Source organism: Rhinopithecus roxellana, chromosome 9 (genome assembly GCF_007565055.1).
Source record: "Rhinopithecus roxellana isolate Shanxi Qingling chromosome 9, ASM756505v1, whole genome shotgun sequence".
NCBI classification, from domain to species: Eukaryota; Metazoa; Chordata; class Mammalia; order Primates; family Cercopithecidae; genus Rhinopithecus; species Rhinopithecus roxellana.
The window spans coordinates 124374393-124401117 of NC_044557.1; the positions used below are offsets into that span (position 1 = coordinate 124374393).

The 26725-nt window shown below is 55.0% G+C and overlaps 1 protein-coding gene across 2 annotated transcripts in view; it reads left to right on the top strand.

Moving 5' to 3' along the window:
• The first annotated feature begins 1882 nt into the window (after positions 1-1882).
• FAM167A (family with sequence similarity 167 member A) overlaps positions 1883-26725 on the top strand; it is a 45363-nt gene continuing 20520 nt past the window's right edge. Inside the window, exons 1-2 of one of the 2 annotated variants that reach the window (XM_010384583.2) lie at positions 1883-2202; positions 23503-24281. In XM_010384583.2, the coding sequence (XP_010382885.1) occupies positions 23901-24281 (381 nt within the window). In that variant the 5' untranslated portion in view covers positions 1883-2202; positions 23503-23900. Of the gene's footprint in view, positions 2203-21824; positions 21919-23502; positions 24282-26725 lie in introns of those variants that run through there. The other variant, XM_030938142.1, reaches the window with a different exon arrangement.

Here is a 26725-nt window from a genome sequence, read left to right on the forward strand (position 1 = left end):
GACAGGCTGCCTGTCCATTTGAGGCATGCGACAATTCCTCCATGAGAAAGCATCTGCACTCCCAGAAATAGAAGCCACAGTTCAAATGGGGAGCCAGGAGGTAGAGGTGGGACAAGGCATTTCCAGATGGGGCTGAATGGCCCATCCAAAAAGACCTTGAAGCGTTCACCACGTGCCAGGGCCATGGGCACACCAGTGAGCAATGCAGCCAACTAGGGTTCAGCACCAGGGCTGCGGTCAGAAACAGCCAGCACCCAGAAGGATGCTGCATCCCCAAGTCCAGATTGAGGCTTCTGCCTGCAAACATGGCTCCTGCCCTTCCGGAGCCTACTGCCTCAGAGGGAGACAGGCACCAATCAAATAACCTCACAGGTAAACCTGGAATTATAACTGGTCCATGAAGGAGATAAGGCAGGGGTCTGCCAGCACCTGTAACCTGGGGTTCCCTTGGGAGGCAGAGCTGCAGCAGCGCGTGGGGAGGAGCAGGTGTACAGAGGGACTGGAAGAGCATCTGTCTGGGGAGCAAGGGTCCATGCAAGAGAAGGCCCTAGAGATGGACAGAGGCCAGTCAGGCCCCTGCAGCCAAGCTAGCTCTTAATCCTCAGAGGACTGGAGGCTGTTGAAGGCCTTTAAGCAGAAGTAGCTGAGATTGGACTTCCATTCTTAAGTTTCCCCTGCATGTGGAGGAGTAACTGGCTTGGGAGGCGCTGAGAGTGGGTAAAGGGACATCAGTAAGGAGACTGTGCGCACGCTTGGACCCGGGTGGCAGGTCTCAGAACTGGGTAGGGCAAGCTGCTGGTGGCTTGGGTAGGGACAGTGGCAGGGGGCAGGAAGAAGGAAGGTGTGATGTTTAGGAGCTAGAATCAGAAGATCTGGATCAACTCCGTGACTCTCCAAAAGACGCCTGTTAATACACCCACTGGCTTAGGACCCTTGCCTTATTGGCATGACTAGGTCTGTACTGGCAAGATGTCTCCTTAGACGACATCCCTTAGAGGACCTTCCAGGGAAGGTCAGAAAAGAAGGGAGTAGGTCAGGGCTGGATGCGGAGTTGCAGTGAAGGACACGGGCACCAGAGGGCAGCACGAGGATCTCGGGCCCTGCAGGGGCTAAGGCCCCACAGAAGGCCCCACCAGCCGTGCGCCTGCCTGGAGCCTGCGCCAGTCACTTTGCGGCCCCACCGCCGCTCAGCTTCGCGTCTGCCCATCTAGACGGCGCCTGCGCGCACGCCCAGGGCTATCGTAAGAATGGCAGATTGGAGAGCTTTGAAAGACGCTTCCAGCCCCGGGCATCTAGGAAAGGTGCTTGGTGAGGTCTCGAGTAAGAGACTCTCATCGAGTAACCAGCCTTGGGGCCTCCGGAGTTTGGCCTGCGCCCCTCGTCAGAAGCTGGGACTGGTCCTGAAGACCCGCGGGCCGGGCAGCTCGGGCTGCTGTGCTGCGTGTGCCTTAGGGTTTGCAGCTCTGGGCTTTGATGGAGCAGAGACTGGGTCTCAGAATCTAAGGACAGCCAGAGGTGGCCGATGCCGCGCCCCTGGCGGGACAGGCACCTTGTGGTTAGTGGGGCAAACGCTCAGGTCTCTGCGCCTCAATTTCCTCATCTGGCAGCCAGAGATGCCTACACGTCGGGGGTGTTGCCCACGGTAGGCGCTCGGGAGCAGTCGTGGCCGCCGGTCCTATGAACTCCAGCGTGTGTAGGCGGGTGAGGCCGTGGGCTTGGGGTCCCCTTGCCCCCTCCATGCAGACAAACTGCTGACAGTGTCGCAGCCACGTTGCCACAATTGGGGGAAACTGCCTTGGTTTCGGGTTTAATGAGAAAATGGATGTTTGGGTTTGGTTTCATCTGGGGTTTGGCAAAGGCGTGCAGTTCGTCTCCACTGGCGGGAGCCGCCCGGGCCGGAGAACCGACGGGGCGCTAGGACCCTGGGCGCTCTCGGACCCGGGGCGAGAACGCCAGGCCGGGATCGCGCTGAAAGGCTCGCGGCTGAGAGCTCGCCGTCGCCAGGCAACCGCCCTGACGCAACGCAGGGGCAAAAAAAAGTCCTTTCCGAAAGGAGCAGCACCGAGAATTCACCGGAGCTCGGAGAGGCGAGGCGGTGGCGCCGAGCTGAGGCCAGGCCGGAGCCGGGCAGCGCAGACCCGCCCAGGAGGAGGCAGCGGGGACCCCGGCGAGTCCCCAGCGGGGCCCCTGGGCGCCCGGAAGGTGGGTTCGCGCCGGCGGCGGGGACTTTCCCAGGGGCTGGGAGGTGTGGCCGCGGCGAGCAGCGCGCGCTGGGCAGGGGCTGAGGCGTCGCAGGTCCCCAGAGCGAGCGGTGGCGCGGAGCAGCCGGATCCCAAAGCGCCCCGGAGGGGACGTGCGCCCACCGCCCCAGGGAGAGGCCGCTCCTGCGCTCCCGCTCCTGCGGGCTCGCTGCCCTCCCAGAGGAGCCGGGCAGCCAGGGCTGGACTTCATCTCCCAGTTCCCTGCTGGCCCTGTCCGGGTTCGGATTCTGGGTGGGGGTTTGGGGTCTGCCGTCTGAGAGGGAGGGCCCCATTTAGCCTCTGCAGGTCCACTCCCAGGCAGCTGGTGACCTCCAAGCCCAGCCTGGCTCCTGTCTTCAGGTTCAGTGAGATGGAAGTTTTCTGTCCCCACGGATGCGATCCCTAACTCAGGAGAAGTGGCCCAGGGCCCGTGGGCACCAGGGTGCTCTAAGGACCCAAGCCAATGTGACCGGAGGGAACAGCACAGCCCAAAGGGCCCCCGGGAATGAGCAGGTCAGCCTTGAAGGTGGGCACCCTGAGTCACCCAGACACGGGGCCGCAGACCACAAGGGGTGGGGTGTCTTCTTCAGCCAAGTCAGGTTGAATGTATTGCTTTTTTGCAAACCCATTCCTGCCTGGTTCTTGTTCCCCGGGGGGCTTGGAGGGAATTCTGAGGACTGGGACCTCCTGGGAAAATCTGGAAGGAGGATTGACTCTAGGTTGGGGGCTGGCCAGTGCCTTATGCCTGCAAGCAGGTTCTCCGAAGTCAAGTTTCCACAAACTCCCCGTCATTGCTGGAGAATCCCAGAAGATGAGATCAGGTCCCTATCCACAGGGTTTTCCCAAAGGGACACGTGCTCCAAAGCAGCTTCCCATTGACACAGTAGGCACAGTCCTGTCCCCTCGCTAAGCTCAGGACAGAGCCTGGAGAGTGTAGACAAAGTCTTGGGAAAGCAGAGGTGCTGTGGCGCCTGTTGCCTGAGAGCGTCAGCAGGATAGGAACTTCTGCAGTGTGTTTTTAAGGAGCTTGGAAAGCAGCCATGGGCTGTGCTTGGAGTAGATAAAGATGACAGTTCTTCTTTCTTGAATGCATTTATGGACCATGCACTACTTCGAAACCCTTCACATCCCTTGGCCGCTCCATCCTCCCCATCACCCTTCAAGGGGACTCTATTATCCTTGTTTTGCCAATGGGACTCTGAGAAATTAAGTGACCTGGTGTGGCTCCCACACCTGGTGAGAGAGCAGAGACAGTCAGCCTCACGTGCCTGACTCCTGGGACAGTGCTCTCAAAGGAAGGTTGCTTTGGGAAATCTGAGGCACCTAAGGCCCAGAGAGGGACAGAAACCACTCACACCCAGATGAAATGAGAACCATGTGGTGGGGCTCATCTCGTGACCTGAGAAGGTCCCCTGCCTTCTTGAGGAAACCGGTGGAGCCAGGAAAGCCATTTCTTCTATCAGGAGCTTGCAAGTCTGTGCTGTCGGGCCTGGCCAGCCTCAATTCTTCTCACCTGAAGCAGAAGAAAGGGTTGCTCCCCCACACCGTGTTCTCCTCCTTGCCTGCCCAGAACCCCCAGACTCCCTGCGCACTTGCTCCTGTTCTTCTGGTCCTCCCAAGTACATGCATGGATTTCCACTAAATTGCCAGTCCCCGCCTTCCTGTCTACGAGCTTGGCCCCCCTCCAAGAGGGACTCTGGCAGGGAAATAAATTAGGGCCCTACCTAACTATTTGCTGAGAGAGAGCCACAGAGCCCCAGGCCAATGAGGAAGAAACTACTTGCTAGGCTTCTCACACCCTGGCTGCTGTGTTCTCTAGGCAAATCTTGCTCGTAGAAAGCCCCGTTGGCCCTACAGGAGCTCCTGGAACTCCCAGAACCCTTTGGGAGCTGTGCTTTCCCAAGGGACTTGAGCTGCTTGCAAAGGCGGAAGATGAATAACTGAGAACTTTGCTCCTGGTTTCCAGACCAGGGGTGGGAGAGCACTCACGTGCCACTAACTGGAAATCCCTTAGGATTAGCCTGGCTGGCTCTTATTATGCAAATGTACCCCTGAGATTTGGATTGTCATGTGGAGAGAGGAAGGAAAAGCGCAGACTGAAACAGACCTTGAGGAGCTGAGGATGGGCTACATGGCAGGCAGCGGGAGGTGGGGAGCAGGAAGGATGGGGCAGGGTGGGAAAAGAGTTTAGAAGGGGCAACAGGTGACCCTCACTGACTCTGAGATCATCTGTAGAGTCTGAGCTGCCACCGAGGGCTGTGTTGCCAGGATGAGTCGGGTAGGCCGCAGGTCTCAGCTTTTCCCTGGTTAGGACCGTTGCCCTGTCCATTAAAGGCCAACTCTTCCCCACCCTGACCCCTACCACTTCCCTCTGGAGAAGTGTTGGAGAGGAAGGACAAGCCTGGAGAGAGGTGAGCAAAGCAGTTTGAGGGGGGCTGCTCCCACCTCACCCCCTTTCCTCCTGGGCACTGCCTGCCTGCTCAGCTCTGCCAGGCAGCATCAAATCTCATCCATCAACCACTCTCAAGAGAAGGACTGTGCTGAGCAGTAGCCCAGACTCCCTGTGGGCACAGCCATCAAGGGGGCCTCTCTTCTCTAGCAGCAGCTGTCTAGCATCAGGCTCCTCCCCACACCAGGGCCCTGCCACGTGGCCTCAGTGCACAGTAGCTTCCCCCAAATTGTCATCTCTAGTGGGGAGTGGCTTTGCTCCCCCACTGCAAAGCTCCCTTCACTGAGGAGTTTCCAAAGGGTCCCTCCGGTACCCGTAAGTGTGATCCTCCTCCCCAGGGGCCTTTGCAGAGACCTGCAGAGGATGGGGTTCACCTTCTCCCGCTGGGGGCATAGACCAAGCCCCCATTTCTTCAGTGTGGCCAGAAGTTCCTTCCAGGGCATCCTGATCCAAAGGTGGAAGCTGGCAGTAGATGCCCAAGGGCTCCCTCGCAGGGCTTGTCCCTTGAGACCTAAAGGGACAGGCCCAGGTCAGACCCCATTTTCCAGGTCCAGTGGCAGGTATGGAAAGAGCCTAGGCAGTGACCTGCGCACTGGCTGCAGTTCCAGGCCTTCTCGAAGGCTGAGCTCATTTCCTCATTCCAGGAAGCCAGCAGAGCCTCTGCAAGCTGGCTGGTCACAGCAGCCCCTAGGTCAGCAGGTGCACCCTTAAGGTGGTGGCCACCCAGGAAGGTTCTGGATGAGGGTCCTTGCCTTAGACACCTGGCCCCCACTGTCCACCATCAAGTTGAAAGTGACACTACCTCGCTAGTCCTGTGATCATCTCTATGCACTTCACTCTGGAAGCCTCATGCCAGGTGTGAACTAACCTAAGTCCCTTGAGTCACAAAGGCACCTCCCAGGTTTGGTTGTGTGGCTGCTGCTGTTTTGTTTATTTGTTTGATAGCAGCTGCTGAAAACTTGGAGGAAGGTGAAGACAACCTCATTATCAAGTTTGAATGAAAGCAGCCTCAGAGCAGATTCTGCCAGACATGTACACATTTTTGGACAAATATTTACCTGCACACAGGTCCACCAGTCTGTACAGCCTGTCCTGTGGGCTCAGTGAAGCCCAGCAATCTGCTCTCTGCTGCCCTGACCACACCTCCCTGGAGCTCTCATGGATTCTTTCTCCTGCTCTTTCCTGAGTCAAGAGTGTCTCTGAATTCATTTAGCCAACCCACATATCTTGAATACCTCTGTCTTTACCAATGAGAACGCATTTCTAATGTTTACTTTGCTAATCATCAAATGCCCAATGCTGACCAGAGATAAAGACGCCCAAGTGCCTGTCCCGGCTGCCTCTGATGCAGATGTTTCTGCTGGGAGGGCAGTGGCTGCGAGTGGGGTGGGGGTGGGTGTTACTGATTTGAATTCACCCAGGTTGCAGCTGGAATAATGAAACCACACAGAACAGCCCACCATCTCTGCAAAGGAGTTTAGGATCCAAATGCACCACCCTACCAAGGAAGCAGAAGGTGAAGGCCCTGCCCTCAGGGAGCATACAGTTGGGCGGGGCTGCTGATGAGTAAAGGCGGTTTATGCAGTGGAGTCCTGAGTTGACAGTAAGATGCTGTTCTGCATGCTTCAGTTAACTTTCGCAGTGCAGGAGCCATTTCCTAATTCGATGGACCAAGGAGAGTAACAGCCAAGCACAGTCAAGAGCAGGAGGTGACAGTCCTATTAGAGGTGTAACTAAAAATTCATGTAAACTTGATCTCATTTGGTCCTTCCAAGACTGTGAGGTACGATCCATTATAATCCTGTTTCATGGATGTGGAACCTAGGCCTAGGAGGGTTGAATCTGTTGATCAAGGTCATAGAACTAGTAAGTGGCAGGGCTGGCTGTCAACCAACCCACGTCCCCCGACACCCGGCTCTGCCCTGTTGCTAACCTGCTCCATCCCTTTCTCCCGCTCCTGATTCCTTTCCTCTGTGAGGTGTGAACCTGAGAGGCTTCAGCAGCCCAGTACCCCCAATGCAAGCTGACACGGCAGGGAAGCGAAGTCACACATCCCATTTTCTGTCCTGCCCGCAGGCACTCAGGCCACATATCCCCGCCAAGCCCCAGTGCAGGCATAGCGCTGCGCCTGCAGCCAGTTACAGGCTGCACTGGGCAGTCCTGGCTGGGCTGAGGCCACACTGGGACCCCACTGCGTCCAAACACCAGGAAACCCTAAGGACCCTTCTAGTCCCTGATAGGTCAGCACCCCCGGCCTGAACACGGAGGTGCCCAGTTGGCATAAGCACAGGGAACACCGTGAAAGGCCTTAGGAAGTCTTTTAGAAGTCTTGGGCTTTGGACTTTGTGCTGCGGATAAAATAGAAAGCAGATCATCTGGACAGATCCCCACTTGAGCTGGAGTTTGTTGATTCTGCCTGTTTTCAACTTGGAGCCAATTATCCTGTGGATTCGAATAGTCCTAGATCTGCCTTGTTTGGAGGCTGAGGCCAATGCCAGCTGGTGAGGAGCCACTCTGGTGGGCTGGAGCCATGAGGGAGGGCACACATCCCCAGTGTCCTTAGCTGTGCCCTGGCGTCTAAGCTTCAGCCAGCTGGGAAGTGTTTCCTGTTTGTATAGCCAGGGCACTGGCCCGCGCTGCATTCTGCTTTCATCTCTGCAGATTGCTTTAAAGGCCACTCTGTGTCTACTTTCTGCCCTCTAATCCCCACTGCCACCATGGCCTTTGGCCAGAAAAACCTTGGGTCTCATGTGGCAGTTGGCGGGGCGGCAGCAGACTACCTTAGCCCTTCTGAGCATCCATGCCTTGTTGAGCATTTCCTGGGAGGAAAACCACATCCTTCCCTGCTTTTCCCACGGCTACTTTCCCCTCCCCATCTCCTCCAAAATCAAACTCTCAGATTCTCAGGCACCTCTCCCTGCCTGCCAGGGTCACCCTTTCCCAGAGCCCTGCAGCCTTGGAACGGACACACCAGCGACTGGGTGTCCCAAGAGCCCCTCTCCCTGCAGTGGCCCTGGGCTTTCTCCCTGCCTTTCAGGGAGGCTATAAATTAGATCTGTGGCTCCCAGGAGCCAGGGCCTCTTTCTGACCAACAGGGAAGCAGGCTTTCTTGGCAATTTTCTTGGCAGCCTCTTTCACTGGGCTAAATGAAAAGGAAGGTTTCCGCACTCCCAGCCTTCCTGCAGGAGGACTGTGCTTCAGCTCCAAGTAGCCTGAGCCCATCAATTATTCAGCATGGACCCAGCACTTTGAATTTGCAAAGGTCTTAAGTATTTTTATAGATTCTTTCCTCATAATGTCCCAGCAAGACAAGCAAGGTTTCCCTGTTTCCTAGACAATAGATGCAAGGTGCAAAGTTCAACTTGGAGTCAGAAGACTTGGGTGCAAGCCCAGCCAGCCCCACTCATGGAGCTGTGGGACCTGGGGCAGTTCTTTCGATGGCTCTGGTGTGCAGTTCTCTGTGGTATAATTCTTAGGGAGCCCTCCCTAGCCCAGGTCATTGTGTGTGTGGGGAAAAAAATTTGCAAATGCAGTGTGATTAAAAAATGCATGTGGTTGTTCTGTTGCTCCAGATGTGGAAACAGAAGCTTCAATCCTGAGCTGAAGTGCAACCATTAGCATAGGACACTGCAGACCGGGTTTTGCTGGGAGACAGTCCCCAGGGAAACATAGGCGAGTCGGCGCCTCTACTCCCTGACCCCATGGGTGTGGCTCCATGACATGGTGGTCCCCCTACCTTCTGCTGTGGGCTGACTTTGCATGTGTCAGGGTGGAAGAGGGCGCAGAGGTCATCACACCCAAACCCGTGGCTCAGGGTGGGACGGGACCCCAGTAGCTGACTCCCAGGCCAGGAAATCTCTTCTCTTCCACACCAGGCTGGGTCTGTCTAAAATGTTTCTCCCACTCCCATCAGCAATGCTGGGACCCCAGGTGGGAGGCACCCAGGGCTGCCCAAAGTCAGAGTGTTAGGGCAATCTGGGGGTATAGCCCACTAGGGCGTCTGCCCCCTGTCAGAGTCCTGTACTGGGTTTCATGCCATGTACCCATCCTCTCACACTGGTGGCCCCAGGGACAGCATCACGGTTGTCCCTGCGACTGGCCCAGGAGCCACCCCCATCAACCGAAACAAACAGACAAATGAAATGAGTTCCTGGCCAGGTGCAGTGGCTCACGCCTGTAATCCCAGCACTTTGAGAGGCTGAGGTAGGCTGATCACCTGATATCAGGAGTTCAAGACCAGCCTGGCCAACATGGTGAAACCCTGTCTCTACTAAAAATACAAAAATTAGCCAGGTGTGGTGGCGGGAGTCTGTAATCCCAGCTACTTAGGAGGCTGAGGCAGGAGAGTCACTTGAACCTGGGAGGCAGAGGTTGCAGTGAGCTGAGATCGCACCACTGCATTCCAGCCTGGGTAACGAGCAAAATACTGTAAAAAAAAAAAAAAAAAAGAAAGAAAGAGAGAGAGAGGGAAGGAAGGAAGGAAGGAGGGAGGGAGGGAGGGAGGGAAAGAAGGAAGGAAGGAAGGAAGGAAGGAAGGAAGGAAGGAAGGAAGGAAGGAAGGAAGGAAGGAAGGAAGGAGAAAGAAAGGAAGGAAAGAAGGAAAGAAAGAAAAAGAAAGGAAGGAAGGAAGGAAGGAAGGAAGGAAGGAAGGAAGGAAGGAAGGAAGGAAGGAAGGAAGGAAAGAAAGAAAGAGAAAAAGAAAGAAATGAAATGAGTCCTTGTTCCAGTTGAATTCCAAAGAGTCGTGTGACTTGTCCAGGGTCACAGGTTGTTAATGACAGAACTTCCCTTAGGCTGAGGTCCCCTCACTGCCCAGCCCTGCCTGAGGACTAAGACCCCAGCCTCAGAAAGAGGCCCTCCCGCCACAGCAGCCGTACTCACAGCACCCGCATGCTGGGCACCGCAGACCGAGGTGCTCGGTCTCTTCTTCCTCTTCTGCCCAGAACAACTTTACAGAAAAACAAAGCATTGCCTTGGGAATATTTCAGCATTGTTATTTGCCCCTGAGGTTTCTAGGAACACTGGACTTTTTAAGTACGATAAAGCTCACATGCCTGTTACTTCTGTACAAATGGAGCCTTCTGGGAAGATGGTCACAATGGTGGAGCTGGGGAGACTTGAGCTGGAATGGTGGTTCCCTCCCTGACCTCCTTATGAACTGTGGTTTCCTTGCCTGCAGTAGAGATAATACGAGATACTAGATAATACCAGTCATGCCTCAGGGTCATTTCAGGGGTTAAACTAGACATTGCACAGTGCCTGGCACAATAGGAAAAAGGTCTTTTCTTTTCCTCCTCCTTCTAACAATTTTCATTTATTTCTGTATAAATGAGAAATAGAGAAATGGATGATAGCGAGAAAACTAGTCATTCATGTGTTTATTTTATTATCAGAAAGTATGTGTAGAAGTTGAACAGGTTACACCCAGCAGGTGGCCATGAGCAGCAGGGGGAAGAACTAGGGGCGAGTCCGCCCTTCTGAAGCCCAGTCTAATGTGGGCAGTGCCGTTCTGGCCTCTCTTGACAGCAAGAGATCTTCTGGTGTGTTTCACTCTTTAGCTCTTTAGGTTCTGCTGGGCGTAAGGGCTCAGAAGATGTCAGGATGCTCTGTCTTTCTCTCTCTCTCTGTTTTTCCCTTAGTTCTCATTACCTCGGGCTTATTCCCTTTTTACTGCAAATGGGCTTTCTCCAGACTCTGGAAACTTCAAGCTTATATCCTCCCAGCTGAGCTGCTCCTGATGAAAAGACCCTATTTCTCCAAATGTCTGTGTTTACATCACATGAAAATATTCTGATTGGCCTTTTGTGGCCCAGTGCACATCCCCAGGCCCAGTCACTATTGCCAGAGTGAGGGCTAAAATGAATGTCTTTTTCTGGGTGTCGTGAGTGTTCCTGGGTCTGGGGTGAAGGGCAGGTGCTGTGACTCATGGTCGCTTCAGAACCACCTGAAATTAGACAGCAGTGACGTCCACAGAAGGGATGCTGGAAAAAGATAGATCTGTTCACCCGACAGGCACATCAGAAATGTGACTCAGTAAAACCATCCAGCAGGTGCACTGCTGCACCTGAGAGTGGGCAGGAAAGTGCTCAGATCGAAGTCTGAAGGGAGGAAGCCATCAGCTCCATTTAGAAAAGCACAGAAGACTGTCGAGTGAGGTGCTGTTTGACCCAGGTTTGAAGACTGAGTCAAATTCAAACATAAGGCTATTGGGGAAGGATGAGACATAGAGTTGAGACCGGCCTCCTAAACTACCCCATCTCAGCTCAGGAAAGATGACTCAGCCTCCAGAAGCATTCCGACTTTGAAAGTCTTACCCATGAAGCTGTGGGAGGTCTTCTGCTGGGGAGATGTCATCTGGAGCTGTGAACGACTCTGGCTGGACTTTGTTCACTGACTTTACCCCATCAGCATCATCAGCACACACTGAACATCTGCTGTTTGCAGGGCCCTGTGCTCAGCACACAAAAGGTGCAGCAGTGTCCTGCCCCTCAAGGAGTTCATGTCTGGTCAGGAAGACAGGACCACAGACTCCCACAGTTCAAGGTCATGCGGGCCAGTGTGCAGTCAGCATGAGGAAAGCAAGTGCCCGGAGAATTCAGAGAAAGGTGGCCTGGAAGGTGGGGAATCCGAGAGGGCTTCAGGGAGGAGGTGAGCCCTCAGATGAGCTTTCAGGCAGTGCAGGCCCTAGCTCACCGGTGAGGGCCAAAGACAAGGACAAAGGGCCAGAGGGACTGCCCAGAAAGTCCTCTTCATTCATTCATGTACTCACTGTCTTACTCAGCAAGTTTCCTGAGCACCCACTGTGTGCCGGGCACTGCTCTGAGTGCCGGGGTCACAGTCAGGAACAGAATTCGGAAGCTCCTGCCTGCTAGGAGCTGGCATTCTCAAGGGTGGGACACACAGACACCAACCAACATCATGGAGTGAGTGATGAACTCCAGGAAGCACCAGGGAGGCGAGTGCTGGGCTCCATCCTGTGGCCCAGGCTGGGGTTTGCGTGGAGGTGACGTTCAAGCAGAACCAGGCATGAAGCAGCATATGACGTTGTGGCACAGCATCAACCTCCTTCAGAAGAGACCGTCAAGTTCTCACAAGGGTGTGCAGCAGGGAGGGGAAACCCAGGCAGCAAACAGGAGGCTTCCAGGAAGGGGGAAGGCTAGTGCTGCCTGGCTGGACAACATGTGCTGGAGAGAATGCTCACCCGGCAGTGTAGCCCACAGGGTGCTTGGAGAAAACCCCAGGAGCACTGTCCTGTGGAGCCCTGATCCTGCCCACTTCCCTAACCCAGCCCCACCTACTTCCCTAACCCAGCCCCACTCACTTCCCTTAACCAGTCCCACTCACTTCCCTAACCCAGCCCCACCCGCTTCCCTAACCCATACCCCCCACTTCCCTAACCCAGCCCCACCCACTTCCCTAACCCATACCCCCCACTTCCCTAACCCAGCCCCACCCACTTCCCTAACCCATACCCCCCACTTCCCTAACCCAGCCCCACCCCCTTCCCTAACCCATACCCCCCACTTCCCTAACCCAGCCCCACCCACTTCCCTAACCCATACCCCCCACTTCCCTAACCCAGGGCCCCACTCACTTCCCTAACTCAGCCCCGCCCACTTCCCTAACCCAGCCCCACCCACGTCCCTAACCTAGCCTCACTCGCTCCCCTAATCCAGCCTCACTCATGTCCCTAACTCAGCCCCAACCACACCCAGAACACACACCCCACACTCATATAGTCACACACCTAGCAGGGCAACTACCCACACTCTCACACTCATACACCCAGCAAGGCAACCGCCCCCCACACTCACACTCACACACCCAACAGGGCAGCCACCCCACACACACAGCAGGGCAACCACCCTGCACTCACACACACACACCCAGCAGAGCAACTACCCACACACACACTCATACACCCAGCAAGGCAACCACCCCCCACACTCACACTCACACACCCAGCAGAGCAAACACCCCCCACACACACTCACACACACAGCAAGGCAACCACCCCACACACACACTCATACACCCAGCAGAGCAACCGTCTCACACACTCACTTACACTCACACACACCCAGCAGAGCAACAATCCCACACACTCACACTCACACACACCCAGCAGAGCAACCATCCCACACACTCACACTCACACACACCCAGCAGAGCAACCATCCCACACACTCACACTCACACCCAGCAGAGCAACCACCCTCCACACTCACACTCACGCAAGGCAACCATCCCACACTCACACTCATACACCCAGCAGAGCAACCATCCCACACACTCACACTCACACACACCCAGCAGAGCAACCATCCCACACACTCACACTCACACACACCCAGCAGAGCAACCACCCTCCACACTCACACTCACGCAAGGCAACCATCCCACACTCACACTCATACACCCAGCAGAGCAACCATCCCACACACTCACACTCACACACACCCAGCAGAGCAACCATCCCACACACTCACTTACACTCACACACACCCAGCAGAGCAACCATCCCACACACTCACTTACACTCACACACACCCAGCAGAGCAACCATCCCACACACTCACACTCACACACACCCAGCAGAGCAACCACCCTCCACACTCACACTCACTCAAGGCAACCATCCCACACTCACACTCAGAGCAAGGCAACCACCCCCCCCCACAGTCACACACACACACACCCAGCAGAGTAACCACCCCATACACACACTCACACAAAGTAACCACCCCACACACTCATACACAGCAAGGCAACTACCCCCCACACTCACACACCCAGCAGGGCAACCAACCGCCACACTCTCACTCACAGCAACGCAACCCCACCACATTCTCTCTCACACACACGTACACACACACACACACACACACACACACACCAGCAACCCATCCCTGCCACGCGCAGCACTGGGGCCAGGGTCAGGTCTCGGCAGGATGTCATCTCCGTGTCAGGGCTTCCGACACCGGCTCTTACCAAGGGTTGGAATGTAGATGAGGCTGGAAAAGCAAGAGATGAGTGCCAGGGCCAGACAGCAGGGTCCCTCCTGCTCGGTTGCCATGGCAACCCTGGAGGAGGAGGGGACCACTAGGGCAGCCTGGCTACCGGCAGCAGCTCTGTGGGGCCCAGGGCTGTGTCCCAGTCCTCTTGGCTGCTGCCTGGTCAGTGCTGAGCCCAGCCAGAGGCCAGCCCAGTCCTGCCTGGACCTCTGGGTGAGATAAGTGTTTCTGGTTAAACCCAGGCAGAAAAGCCTGCACACCCCAGGCCCGCCTTCCTCGGCCGACTGTGGACCCGTGTCCCAGACCTCCTGACCTCTCACCAGAAAAAAGGGATTCGCCTCTTCAGAAAACAAAAGGAAAAGATGCAGGCATGAGCTTTGCCCGGCACCACCCTGAATTTTCTGAAACCACTTAGAGCCTCTGCACTCCTTTGGCTGTGGGGCTGGCCTCACTGTTCTCTGGCCTCTGAAGCCACCCCAGGTCTCAGCTCATGGCCCCTGCCTTTGTCTCCGGTTGAAATCAGGGCTAGGTCCTCTGCTGATGGGCCTGGCCTGGCTGAAACTGCAACATCAGGGCAAGGTAGAGTGGAGATGCCTCTTCCTGCCACCCCTTCACCCGACAGGTGTTGACGGAGGAGTCAGAAGACGCTGTCCTTGAGTGAAGCTACGACTCTCTCTGATGCGGAGTTTTAGGCTTGGTGGCATGCACAGCAGGCTTAGCAGAGGAAACAGAGCGCTTTGCACACACACATGGGCCTCCGCCCGCCAGCCGAGCCCACCCTGGCTTTGGCAGCAGAGCCATGGGCAACCCAGACAGTGTCAGGGGCAAGAAAGTGAGACCAGCACTAAGGACATCCTATCCCCCAAGACCTGCCCTACTGAGGATCCTGCAGGGCCCTAAGTCACAGTGTAGCTAATTCTTCCTTCCAGAAATTTCTGGGAGAACCCAGTTATACCTGCAGATGGAAAGCTTTCCACATGGGTGATAGCCAGTCCTGTCCAGATAGTAGGTTCCAGAAGATGGCACAGCAACCCCAAGGAGTATGGGCAGTAGGCTCTGGGCTGTCACTGAGGAGCCCTGGGCCCTAGGTTGGTCACATAGGCTGCCACCTCGGTTTGCTGCGTGATAGGATAAGAAGACCCAGCCTTCCCTGCAGTGTAGATATGCTCCAGTGTAGACATGCTCCATAAACTCAATGAAGGTGGTTCTGGTGAGGAGTGGCCAGTGTCACAGGTCAGCACAGAACCAAGACAGAGCTGGCTATCTCCGGGGGCAACTTGATTCCCAGAGGACACTCTTGCTTTGTTCTATTTGAGTAGACCGTGGAGAGGATCACAGAGCCTCTGACCCGGTCTTGGTCCCCAGCTCAGCCTTCCTGGCTCCTGCTGCAGCCCTCCCCTCCACCTCCACAGGGAGCTGTGCACCTCCTGGTTTCAGTCCTTGCCCTGCCAGGTACAGTCTGAGTGCTGTTGGGCCTGTGCCTTATTATCTCTATGCCTCTGTTTCTTCATCTGTGTAATGGGACAATCAGTGTATACTTCACAAGATTCTCATGCAAATAAGTGAGGTGCTATCTCTTTATAGTGCCTGGCATATGTTGAGTGCTTGATACATATTAGCTGTTTGACATGTTACTAAAATGTCATTTAGAGTCAGGCATGGTGGCACATGCCTGTAGTCTCAGCTACTCGGGAGACTAAGGCAGGAGATCACCTGACTCCGGGAGTCTGAGGCTGCAGTGAGCTGTGATTGTGCCACTTGCACTCCAGCCTGGGCAACAGTGAGACCTCATTTCAATAACAAAGTTATTTAGTAGGAAAGTTATTAAGAAGGGGCAGGATTTGAGTTGCATTTTAGAAGGATAACCGGCAGTAGGACAGAGGAGAGGAAGCCTGGAGGAGGAAGCTCTGTGGAGACGGGGACAGCGTCCACGTCCCCAGGCTCAGGCGGAGGGGTCAGGAGTGCAGGGGTATGGGGGGCAGCTGTGATGAAGGGGACGGAGGGTGAAGATCGCCCCAGCTTTCCTGCCTCAGGCCTGTGTTCTGGGAACCCTCTGGCCTCTGTGGCCTCCGCTTTCTCCTGTGTGGAGTCAGAGGACGTGAGACCTGAATGTGTGTGCTGACGCTTGGTGAACTTTAAGGTGACCTACCACTGCTCTGCCCGTGCTGGCGCTGGGGAACATGTCTGCAAATTCCCCCAGCATTCACAGGTGCTAAATAAAGCACCCTTTTTCCTGGGCCAGGATCTCAGGCCATCATGTCTGTTTATGGGAGTTTGGGCACTGGTTTCATGAGAAAAGTTACCCATTTCCTCACCTGTAAAGTGGGGATTTTAATAGGGTTAGTGCACCTCTTCCAGGCTGCAGGAACAGACCCGAGGCAACCTCGAGGGGTGGAGGCTGACGATGAGAAGGGAAGGAGCCGCAGGTAGAGGAAGCAGCAGCCTGCAGGAGACAGATGCAGCCCGGGCTCATTCCTCCGTACTCTGTCTGCCTCTGCTCACCCCTTTCTCCCTCTGGGGACTGTCACAGTCCTGAAACAGCCCAGAGGCGCCACTCCCAAAACAGCACAGCTTGCCAGGCTGGTCGGCCCTTCAGTTGTTTGCCCTGATGTCCGGCTGTAGCCCAGCTGGGCTGGTCCCATGACCCAGCATGTATCCGTTTTGCACAGGGAAAGGGTGGCATTTCTGCCAGAGGAGCAGAGCAAGGGTAAATTCACTCATATGGGAAATTGTCATTCTGTCCTCATCAAGCATAGCCTGTCATGGATTGTGAGTTAGGAGACAAGTCAACTCTGAATGTGGACAGACTCAGTAAGATTTCATTAGGAGGACAGCGACCATCCACCCTGTGGTTCTCAATGGGAGGTCGCACCGCCCCCCCCACCCCCCACCACCAAGGCACAGGTGGAATGGTTGGGGAGGGAGCCTTTGGGTTGTCATGACATTTTATGACACTGGTTTTCTCTCAGTTATATATTTTCTTTCCCAAATGAGTTGTGCTTCCTGTCTCATTTCAGTTAGGGCTCTTGGTTGGGAGCAAGAGAAAATGACACTATTGTAAGGCTGCCAGGCGCCCACAGAATTGGCAGGAGGTAAAGACCAGAAAACAGGCAGAACCCGGGCAGATCCAGAAGGCAGAGGCAGGAGGTCCCGGACCAGTCCTTCAGCAGACAGTTTGGCTAAGAGGATGCCACCGCCCCTGCACTTCTCATCTGCCTCCAGGGCTGGTTCATAGATGCGCCCTAACTATCTCTTCCTCTGAGACTCGCACACACCCAATTCAGAGTCGGGGCCTGAGCAGCTGACTGGCCAAGCTCGGGTCACATGCTCACACCTGGTCACCAGGGCATGAGCCAGGAAGAGGAGGACATGGTCCTCTGGCTGCAGAGAAGGCTGCACAGCCTGCCTGCTGCTCTGCACAAAATGGGGAGCTCCCTCTATACAAGAAAGGAGAGGGGGTTGGATATGGCAAACAGACAGTTCAACAAAAGACAAATAACAGCAAGCATCCACTGTGCTCTTTCGTATTCCTTCTCCAGTGCGTGCTGTGTCAGTCAGTTACGAATGTCAGAAATCCCACTCAAAGTAGCTGAAGCATAAAAGGCGGAAGGTATACGCTGTGTAATCCAGGCAGGGCGGGTGGCTTTCCACAGGGCCCAGCTGCTGGCCTCCAGCTCCTTGCCACTGGGCTCTGAGAGCCAGGTTGCCACACTGTCTGCTTGGCTTGGCTTGGCTTGGCTCGCCAGGTAGACCCTTTCCCCATATGTGGTGAGCACGGTGGCCCCAGCGGCACCGGCCAGCTCAGAGCAAGGCTGGCCTCTGGGTGGTTCTGGCACCAAAACTTCATCCAGTGTCTCCCCACACCCCAGGAGAAAGGGAACCCCAGGGATGGGCTCCCATGGGAAAGGGAGTGCACTTTCCAGAAGAGGGAGGAAGCTGCTGGATGGAAATGACCTCATCCTGCACTGGACCCCAAGGAGGCCCTCGTGCTAGGTCTGTCACACCAGACTGTCCCCTCCAACTCCAGCACAGAGTTCTGGGATTTGGCATGAGCTGCGGCTGTTCCTGTCTTTGTCCCACTGCAGGCCCAGAGCCTGCACACCTATGTCTGGACACTTGTGGTCAGGGCAGACAGGGTGGGTGGCATCTGTGGGGACAGGAGGGGAGGTACCATCCTAGGAAGCCTGGGTCTCTTTTTCCACCTCTCTGAGCCCATCCAAGCTGGCTCAGATTTGAGTAAGGACAGGTCTCTGTGAGTGGGAGGAAATCTGTTTTATTGGCTTATTCATTCCACGGCATTTAAAGAGAGCAGCATTGTGCTAAGTACTGGAGGGTCCAGCATGAAAGGCTTGGTTCTCGCCCTGAAGTTGAGAGTCTGGTAGAGGCAACCATCGACAAGACCCTGGGTGTAAGTGCTGCGGCTTAAGAGGGGCGGTAAGCCCAGTGGTTAGGGGCCAGATCAGAGCCAGACTGCAGAGGTTCAAATCCCAGCTTCACCACTTACAAGCTCTGTGGCCTCAGGCAAGGTACCGAACCTGTCTGTGCCTCAGTCTCTTCATCTGTAAAATGGGGATGATGATACCCCAGATTCATAGGGCTGTTGTGAAGATCAAATGTGTTAATATATGTAAAGCTTTTAGCACCACCCCTCGTGTTGTGTTGTGTAAGCGTTAGCTAATGTTGTGATGATGTAATTGTTTCTCCAATGTGCCCCAGTTGTCCTGGGTACACACAGCTCAGCCTGGGCAAATCAAGCAAAACTTCCTGCAGGAGAAAATCCCTGAGAACTAAAGCATAGAAGGGAGGGAAGGACTTTCTAGGCTGGAGGAAAGCTTGTGCCGAGTGAGGGGTGTGAGAGAGTATGGTGTTTGGCGGGACAGGAGTGCTAGGTCGGGGGTTGGAAAGATTGTGTCTTATGGAGAAGAAAGGAAAGGATTCTAGTGGAGAATGCTAGGCTGGAAGGAACAGCAGGAGCACGTGAGGAGAGAGGAGGTGCAGAGGGGATGGGTCAGCAGTGCCTGCATCTTCCCCTGCCCCTGGGAGCCCATCAAGGAAGTGGATTTGACAGTTTTCCAGGTGAACAGATTAGGTCATAATGAGACAAAGTGTTGGCTGAGCTGCCCCCACCTGGCTCCTCCAGCAGCCAGAGGAATTAGCTCATGATTGGCGAAGGCTCCTTCAAGGAGCCGCTGTGGGCCAGGGAGCCAGGGAGCGTGTTGGAACAGCAGTCCCTGTGTGTGGCATGGGTCGTCGGCGCTGGCACAGAGCTGCAGAAAGCCTGACACGCCTCCCAAGGGCTTGTCCCCACTGCTGCTGGGTGGCCTGCCTGGAGGGGCCTGCCTGGGCCTGGTGGGATTACAGGGTCTGATTTCATTTTTCTAGACACCCTGGGTCCCAGGTCTGGCAGCGTCCTTTGGCTTCCTTCTCTGGCTCCTCCACCCCCAGGAACAACCCAGGTTACGTGTAAAGAAAGCCCGTTCCTCCCGGGGACTGGGCCCCAGGAGTCCTTGGTTTGTCAAGCAGGGAGACCTCCACTGCTTTTCCAGCCCAGGAAGCTGCCCAGTGCTGGTATCTGCTCCCCGGCACCCAGCCAGCACCTCTCTGCCAGCTCAGGCCGGGTCCAGCTCAGTGCCCAGTGAGCAATGACAAGCGTTTCTGCTGTCACATCCCTGGGCCTGTGTGGGTGACATTCCAGCTCAACTCCTGTCCCTAGTGGGAGGGAAGAAACCCCTTTCGGCTTCTTCAGGCACCAGGACACCCAGGGGGATAGTGCTCCCCAGACACTGATGACCAGGAAAACACATGCTGACTCAGCAACTCCTCATGGCCTGGCTGTGCTGGGGGCAGTCCCGTTCCTGCCATCTGCAGGTGACCATGTGCTCTAAAATGGTGACTCCCTAACTCAGGCCTCTCCACGTTGCACACACGCTATTCAGGTGGGTACAGCTCTCTGCAGTTGAAAGAGAGCTTTCACATACAAGGTTCCATAGATCCTCAGCCACTCCACAAATTAGGAAACTGAGGCCACGAGGAGAGGACTGAGCCTGAATGCCCTGCTTGTCAGCAGTGCTGGCACCAGAAACCAGGCTTTTGGGGCCTGGCCTTGGTCTGCCATGCAAAGAGCACATGGTGGAGTCTCCCCCACACCCCGAGCTGTGGTCGGGGCATTTACAATGTGAGCAGAGAGGGAAGGGAGTGGGCATGGAATGGTTTTAAAGTAAGTGGAGCTGTTCTCTCCCTTCTGTGGCAGAACAGACTCCACTAAGTTTTGAGACCTGAAAATCTGGGGGAGGTGGGATCAACTGACTTCGTGTCGTTTGGTGTCCAGGGAAGGATGTGAGGGTGCAGGGATTGGCTCTGGCCACCCAGCAGGTCAGAGAGTGACAGGGCGGCTGCTCAGTGCAGTTGGAGGGGCATGATCTGTGATGTGACGGTGACATAACTCTGATTGGTTACGTCGTCTTAATTTTAAACAGCGTGACTAGGGCTACATGACTGTGTCTAGGGCTTCCTGTAGACCAGGCAGTGTGCTGAGAGCTCACATTTGTAACCTTATTAAATCCCTTGAATGACCTCCGAGGTAGATGTTAGTATCGCCAGAACTGGCCTCAAGGTCGTGGGCAGTGGTACAGGGCCCCTCGCGTGGGTTCATGCTCTGCTGTCACTGTCTTGAAATTCTTAGAACTTTTTAAACAAGGAGCCCTGCATCTTCATTTCACACGCAGCCTTGAAAATTATGTAGTTATTCCGGTTGCTCTCATTTCTCAGAAGAGGACACAGAGGCGCAGAGTGGTCCTGAAGCAATGTGCCAACGTCACAAAGCCAGTGGCTGCCCTGGAGCTCTAACCCCAGAGCCCACACTCTCTGGAGTAGAAAGAGGCTGAGACAGAGTCAAATGACTGTGCCCAGGTCCAGCTGCTGGCACCTGCCTGTGACCAGGGGGTGAGGCGCTTCAGCTGCCCTAGCCTCACCTAGCCATTTCTCCTTGGTGAAATGGGGTGATCTCACCTGCCTCTGGGGGCTACTTTGGGGCTCACATGGGCCAATGTGCACACTATGTTTTCTGCACCTCACTAAGCTCAGCAGATCTGAGGACTAGCTGGTCACAGTTCACAGGGGCTGCCACCCCTGCCACCAGATAGTCCTGACGTGGTCTATGCAGGCCTTCACCTGAGGGTCAGGATTTCCAGACCAGCCTGGCCAACATGGTGAAATCTCGTCCGTACTAAAAATACAAAAAATTAGCTGGGCATGGTGGCGACTGCCTGTCACCCCAGCTACTTGGGAGGCTGAGGCAGGAGAATCGCTTGAACCCAGGAGGCGGAGGTTGCAGTGAGCCAAGATCGTGCCATTGCACTCCAGCCTGGGTGACAGGAGTGAAAACTCCGTCAAAACAAAACAAAACAAAACAAAACAAAACAAAACAAAACAAAACAAAACAAAACAAAACAAAAACCAAAAAACCCGAAACCAATGATTGACGTAAATTCCCTGCAATACAGTTACAGACTTGTAGCAGTTTCCTACCCAAGAGGAGCCCCTCACCCAGCAGCGGCAGCAGCAGTGGGATGGCCTGGTGGGCGAGGGGTGGGCCACCATGGCTCCTCATCCATGGTATCTGCTCACAGAACTCAGGGAGGGAAGGTGCCGCTCATCCGCCTGCAGTTGAATCCTCTCCAGGAAGCTTTGATGGATCTAATCAGAGCCCCTCTGCCAGGGAGAAGGAAGCCCTGTAGGTACAGCTGCCCCAGACACGCTCGAAACAGATCCTGGCACCTCAGCAAAGAGGCAGACGGCGCCTGGGAGGGGCCTCAGAAAGCAGCTGATAAGTCTTTAGATTTGGACAGATTCTGACTGTGAAACTGCACGGAAGACTCCCATGAGTACATTTCGCATTTGCAGACTTAGCGTGCTAAGTCTTCAGAGAGTGCCTGTGAATTTTAGTTCTGCCAATCTGCTAGAGCATAGGAGGTTGGTATTTATCACCCCCATTTTACAGATGAAGAAAATGAGGCTTAGCAAGCCTGACAAGACCTAGAGCTAGGCCATCTGATCCCAAGTCTAGTGTCTGCATCTGGAGACAGCGGTTCTCCACCTGGCTGCACACTCAGATCACCGGGGGAGCAGACACTGCTGTCTGAGTCCCATCTCAGACCAACTGAACCAGAATCCAGCTCCTCAGGGGGATTCTCACTTGCTCCAAGCAGACCTGGAGGTGAGAGCGGGTTTCTCTTCTTACCAGTTGGGGTGGACTATTCCTTCTCATTCTCCATGGATGCCCCTCGCCAGGGCAGGCTCATAGCATAGGGTGGCAGAGGTCGGGCAGCAGGACGTCCTCCGGTCACATCCCCACTGCAGGCTGGGGCTAAGGAAAAGGTCTGGACTGGAAAGTTCTGCTCTTCCTTCTTGAGTATCTGCGTGCCATGTCGGAGAGGAATCCCAGGACACCCCGAGGTGGTCCTGCTCACTGTTCAGCTTTTGCCACCCTCATCTTAATTCTTTTCCCTTCTATCCTCACCTCCCTTCTGCCCACTTCCCCTCACTCCAAACAAGTAATTATGGCTATGGCTACTCCATTCCTTTTTTTGTTTTTTTGGCCGGGATGTTTTTAGTCATTTACAAGTCAGTAACAATCCCTCTTTCTTTCTCCTTTTTCACCCCAAGGGTGGCCTACTCTCCAGGCTGCTGAGAATCGTACTTTTCTTCATTTAAGCTTTATTTTGAATATCATTCCATATCAATTCATTCTTTTTTATAGCCACATGTCCCCCAGCACAGATTTTTTTTTAAACACACCCTGAAAGTCCAGGGCTTACTGCTTGGGTCCAAATCAAAGATCTCCTACTCTGGTTCACCCATCTCTGCTGCCTGCCCCATGGACCTCGGGCCACAGAGTCTGGAGGCTGTGGTCTCTTCTTACTGGGAGTTAGGTTTCCACCCTATGTCTGATGTTAACGTAGGAGCCTTGGCTTATGCCTCCTCTCTGGAGATGAGGAGGCCAAATCAGATCCCGTAGCTGAAGTCCTTACCAAACAGGTGCTGCCATGCGGGCACTTAGGTGAGCACAAGAAGCCTCGTTCTAGAACAATGAGTCACAGCCTGCTTGCTTAGCCATCCAGCCCAGATGCCACCGCCTTCTTCCCTTCACAGCTGCAGGTTTATTTGCTTCTGTCTCTGTAGAGGTGAGGTAAGGTGTTGTTCTTGGAGGAAGAAGCTAGGAGCGTGGAGTAAGACCTGGATGTAGAAACTGCTGCTGGAGGACAGGGGCTGTGGTGGGTGGAGGTGGTGAGGGGGCAGTGGCACCTGGATGGAGCAGACACACCTGATCCTGCATGGGGTGTGGTTGCCCTGCTGGCTGGCACTGAGGACCCTCCAGCAGTTGCCACACAGAAGAGAGACCTGTGCCCTCAGATTCAGACAGCCTGAGCTTGTCTCCTCAATTTCTTGCTGGGAGATCTCTGTGAGTCATTTAACTTTGAGGAGATGTGGGTTCCTTGTGTGTGAAATGGGAATAAAAACAAATCCCTGCAGACTTGCTGGGGACGTTAAATGAAATAGTAGAGGCGGAGTCATTTTTATAAATGGTAAAAACACTGTACAATTTATCAATTGGTCATTAACTTCTCTGCATTGAATTAAGGTATTGAAATGACCTCACTTCCGTTCCGGACTAGCCATGAGAAGCGCAGTCACTAGTTCACTCTGAGCCTCCGTTTCCCCTCCTGTGGAGTGGACATGCCCACCTCTGAGTGGCAGGGCAGGGATCGGGACTGATGCAGTTCTCTCATCCCTCCCACAGGGTCTCCAGCCACCTGCCCTTCCTGAGAGGAGACAGCTCTGGGCCTTCTTCCTGCCAGTCTGGTCTTGAAGTGCCTTCAGGACGGATAGACCTTGGCACAGGCTGTCCCGAGATTCCTGCGATGCCTGTCTGTTCCTGCCTTCTGTGGAGCATGGCACCCACAGGATTCCAGGACGGATCGTAGACCTGAGCCTCCAGGAGGGTGCCCTGCGCTGCTCACTGCACAGTCCCTCTCAGCTCCCCTGCCACCCAGCCTCGGAGGCCGGCTCCCATCCCGGAAATGCCCTCGGGCACCTGGATGAGGCCATCCCAGAGAGGGACCCAACTGTGCCACCCACCAACCCTCCCCCTGTGCCCCCCGCCCCCTCACATGTCCTGCTGCCAGGGCAGACTGTAGAATGTCTGTGCCCCAGATCCACGTGGAAGAAGTGGGTGCAGAAGAGGGGGCAGGAGCAGCCGCACCACCCGATGACCACCTCCAGAGCCTGAAGGCCCTCACTGAGAAACTGAGGCTGGAGACCCGCAGGCCCTCCTACCTGGAATGGCAGGCCAGGCTGGAGGAGCAGACCTGGCCCTTCCCGAGGCCGGCTGCGGAACCACAGGCAAGCTTGGAGGAGGGGGAGCATGGGGGGCAGGAGCCCTTGCTCCTGCTGAGAGAACCTGGGCAGCACCCCCCTCCTGCCAGGAGTGCCAGCCGGGGCACCACACCCCTGTCCACTGGCAAGCTGGAAGGCTTTCAGAGCATCGATGAAGCTATAGCCTGGCTCAGGAAGGAACTGGTGAGTGGCTGCCCCCGAGAATCCCCAGAAAAGAGAAGGTGCCACCATCTCTCTGTCTCTGTGTCTCTCTTTCTCTGTCTGTCTATGTCTGTCTCCCCACCCCCACCATGTATTTCCTTCCCTCTCTCTACCCACCAAGTGCACATGTGTAATATTCCCATGAGTTGAGGGCAGGCCTCATTTGTATGTGGTTGGGGGGGACCCAGGTGTCATCAGCCCCTAATTGCAGATGCTAATGGAGGAAGCAGGTGTTTTCTGGGAGAACTTGAACCCATGTTAAGGTGTCCCCCTCTCCCCCCAACACTGCTCCCAGTACTGGAGTCTCAGACACTTCTCCCTGGACTGTGAAGGGGGCTCCTGGGGTGTGACTGCCCCTCCCTCTGCGCTGGAACCGCCCCACCCTGCTGTCCACCCCAGCTGCCTGCCACTCCGGGGACCACCCATTCTGCAGGTGGGCGGCCTCTCCCTGTGCTGGGCGCTGGCTGGGTGGCTCCGTGAGGCACAGTGGCTGGGATGTGGCTGTGCAGGGCACTCCTGTAAGGAGCTGGCTCGGTGTGGAATGTGCTCCAGTGGTAAGGAGTGGTGGAGCCGCCCAGAGCCTGCGGGATGGGTCCTGCCTGGGGAGAAGCTCGGTGAGGAGGCTCAGAGGAGGAGTTGGCTCAGAAGTCAGTGCGGGGCCAGGTGTGAGCGAAAGGCACACTGTGTTTGAGCTGGGACTGCAGCAGTCACTTTCTTGCCCATAGGCAAAGCAGATTCCCAATAGGAGCATCTTTTGTGCATGGTGACTCAGCCTGAGAACAGGGTGGGGGTGCAGAGCTGGGTGCCCTGTCCCCTCCCACCCCCCAGGGGAGAATCACCTATGTCTGGCAGGACAGCCTCTCAGCAGCACCAGACATGAAGCTAACCCTCCCCCAGCTCTCAACCCCTGCCTCATCCCGTCCCCTGAGGCCCAGGTGACACCTGCGAGTCAGGCCAGTCTGGCCACAGGTGAGCTGGCCATCAGGGGCAGCTGCCTTCCAGAGGCGGCAGTGGCTCTGGGGTCAGCAGGGTAGGCTGAGGCCTGCTTGGTTTGTTTTGCAGAATCCTGAAAACTAAATCCCCATGAGGCCTGGAATGCCTCAGGGCTGAGAAAATTCACTGGGGTTGGAGTGGGGCGGGGCTCAGGGACACAGGGATCTGACTGATTAATTGGAAACCTGTTTGGGTTTTAACACTTGATGCCTAGAGTTGCTTCTCAGAATACACCATTCTGTTGTGTCCGTCACTAGTAATGAGACGGTGCACATGCTGTCGGCTTCGGAGAAGATGAGGCACCTGCGGATTTCAGCCACATCTCTGGGGTGCTCTGTCACCCCTGGTGTTCTTGGTGAGGGGTATAAGAGGTGAGGGGAGCTGGACAGTGCCCCAGGAGAGACCGCTCACAGCCCCCCAGCTGCTCTTTGAATGGCTGGGCTAACCCGCTTTGATTTGCTTTCTTAAGGAGGAACAAAAAACTTCCCTGTTCATCGAAGATACAATTTGTTGGTTTCAAGTTCATTTGAGATTTTATTGCTTGTGGGAGCTGAGGCTTTTACTTTTTAAGGAAGTTAGCACTCCGCATAGCACCCAGTAGGATGGAGCTTCCTAGAACTTGTCCTGCTCATCATCCTTTAGTCCCCTCACTCTGGCTGTGTATTAGAACCACCTGGGGAGCTTTTAGGACTCCCAAAGCCTAGGCCACACCGAAGACCAATCCAGTGAATGTCTGGGGGTAATAACCACACATTTGGTTTTTAAAGCTCGTGCGTGCTTCCAATGGGCAGCCTGGGCCTCGAATCTACAAGTCACGCTCACATCTCCTGCCAGTCCTGTGAGCCAAGCAGCATGAGGTGCCCTGCCCAGTGTGCTTGCCAAGCGAGGAGGGTGGCTCCGGGTGAGGCGCAACCATGGGTGATGTGTAGAGCCAGTCTCCATAGGCCAACAGCAGAGCAGAAATTGTCAGGACTAATCTGACTACCAAAGACTGTCATACATAGGGTAAAGGGAATATTAGCATTATTAAAAATGCTTTATATTTGCAGTGTTTCCACTCCTCTAGCCACTTCCCTGTGCCACCAGGGGTGCGTCCTGTGTGCCAGGCAGTTTGCAGGCATTACTCACCTCTTCTAATTGTCGGATGACCTTCCTGACACCCCTACTTTTCCAGAAGAGGAAACAGGTTCAGAGAAGAATGCATTCATACATGAGAAAGTTGAAATTTAAACCCTGGCCCATTTGGTCGCATTACTATTGCTCTGCTCAGCCACCGTATGACATGGCATCCTCCACAGGCAATCAATTTTACTGTTTGATTCCTAAAATGTAAATCACAAAAATGTCAGCAGGCAACAGAATGCATGGGGGCCGGGGCAGAGAGAGAAACAGGATTGAATGATTTCCAGCCTCATTCTGTGATCTCCGATTCT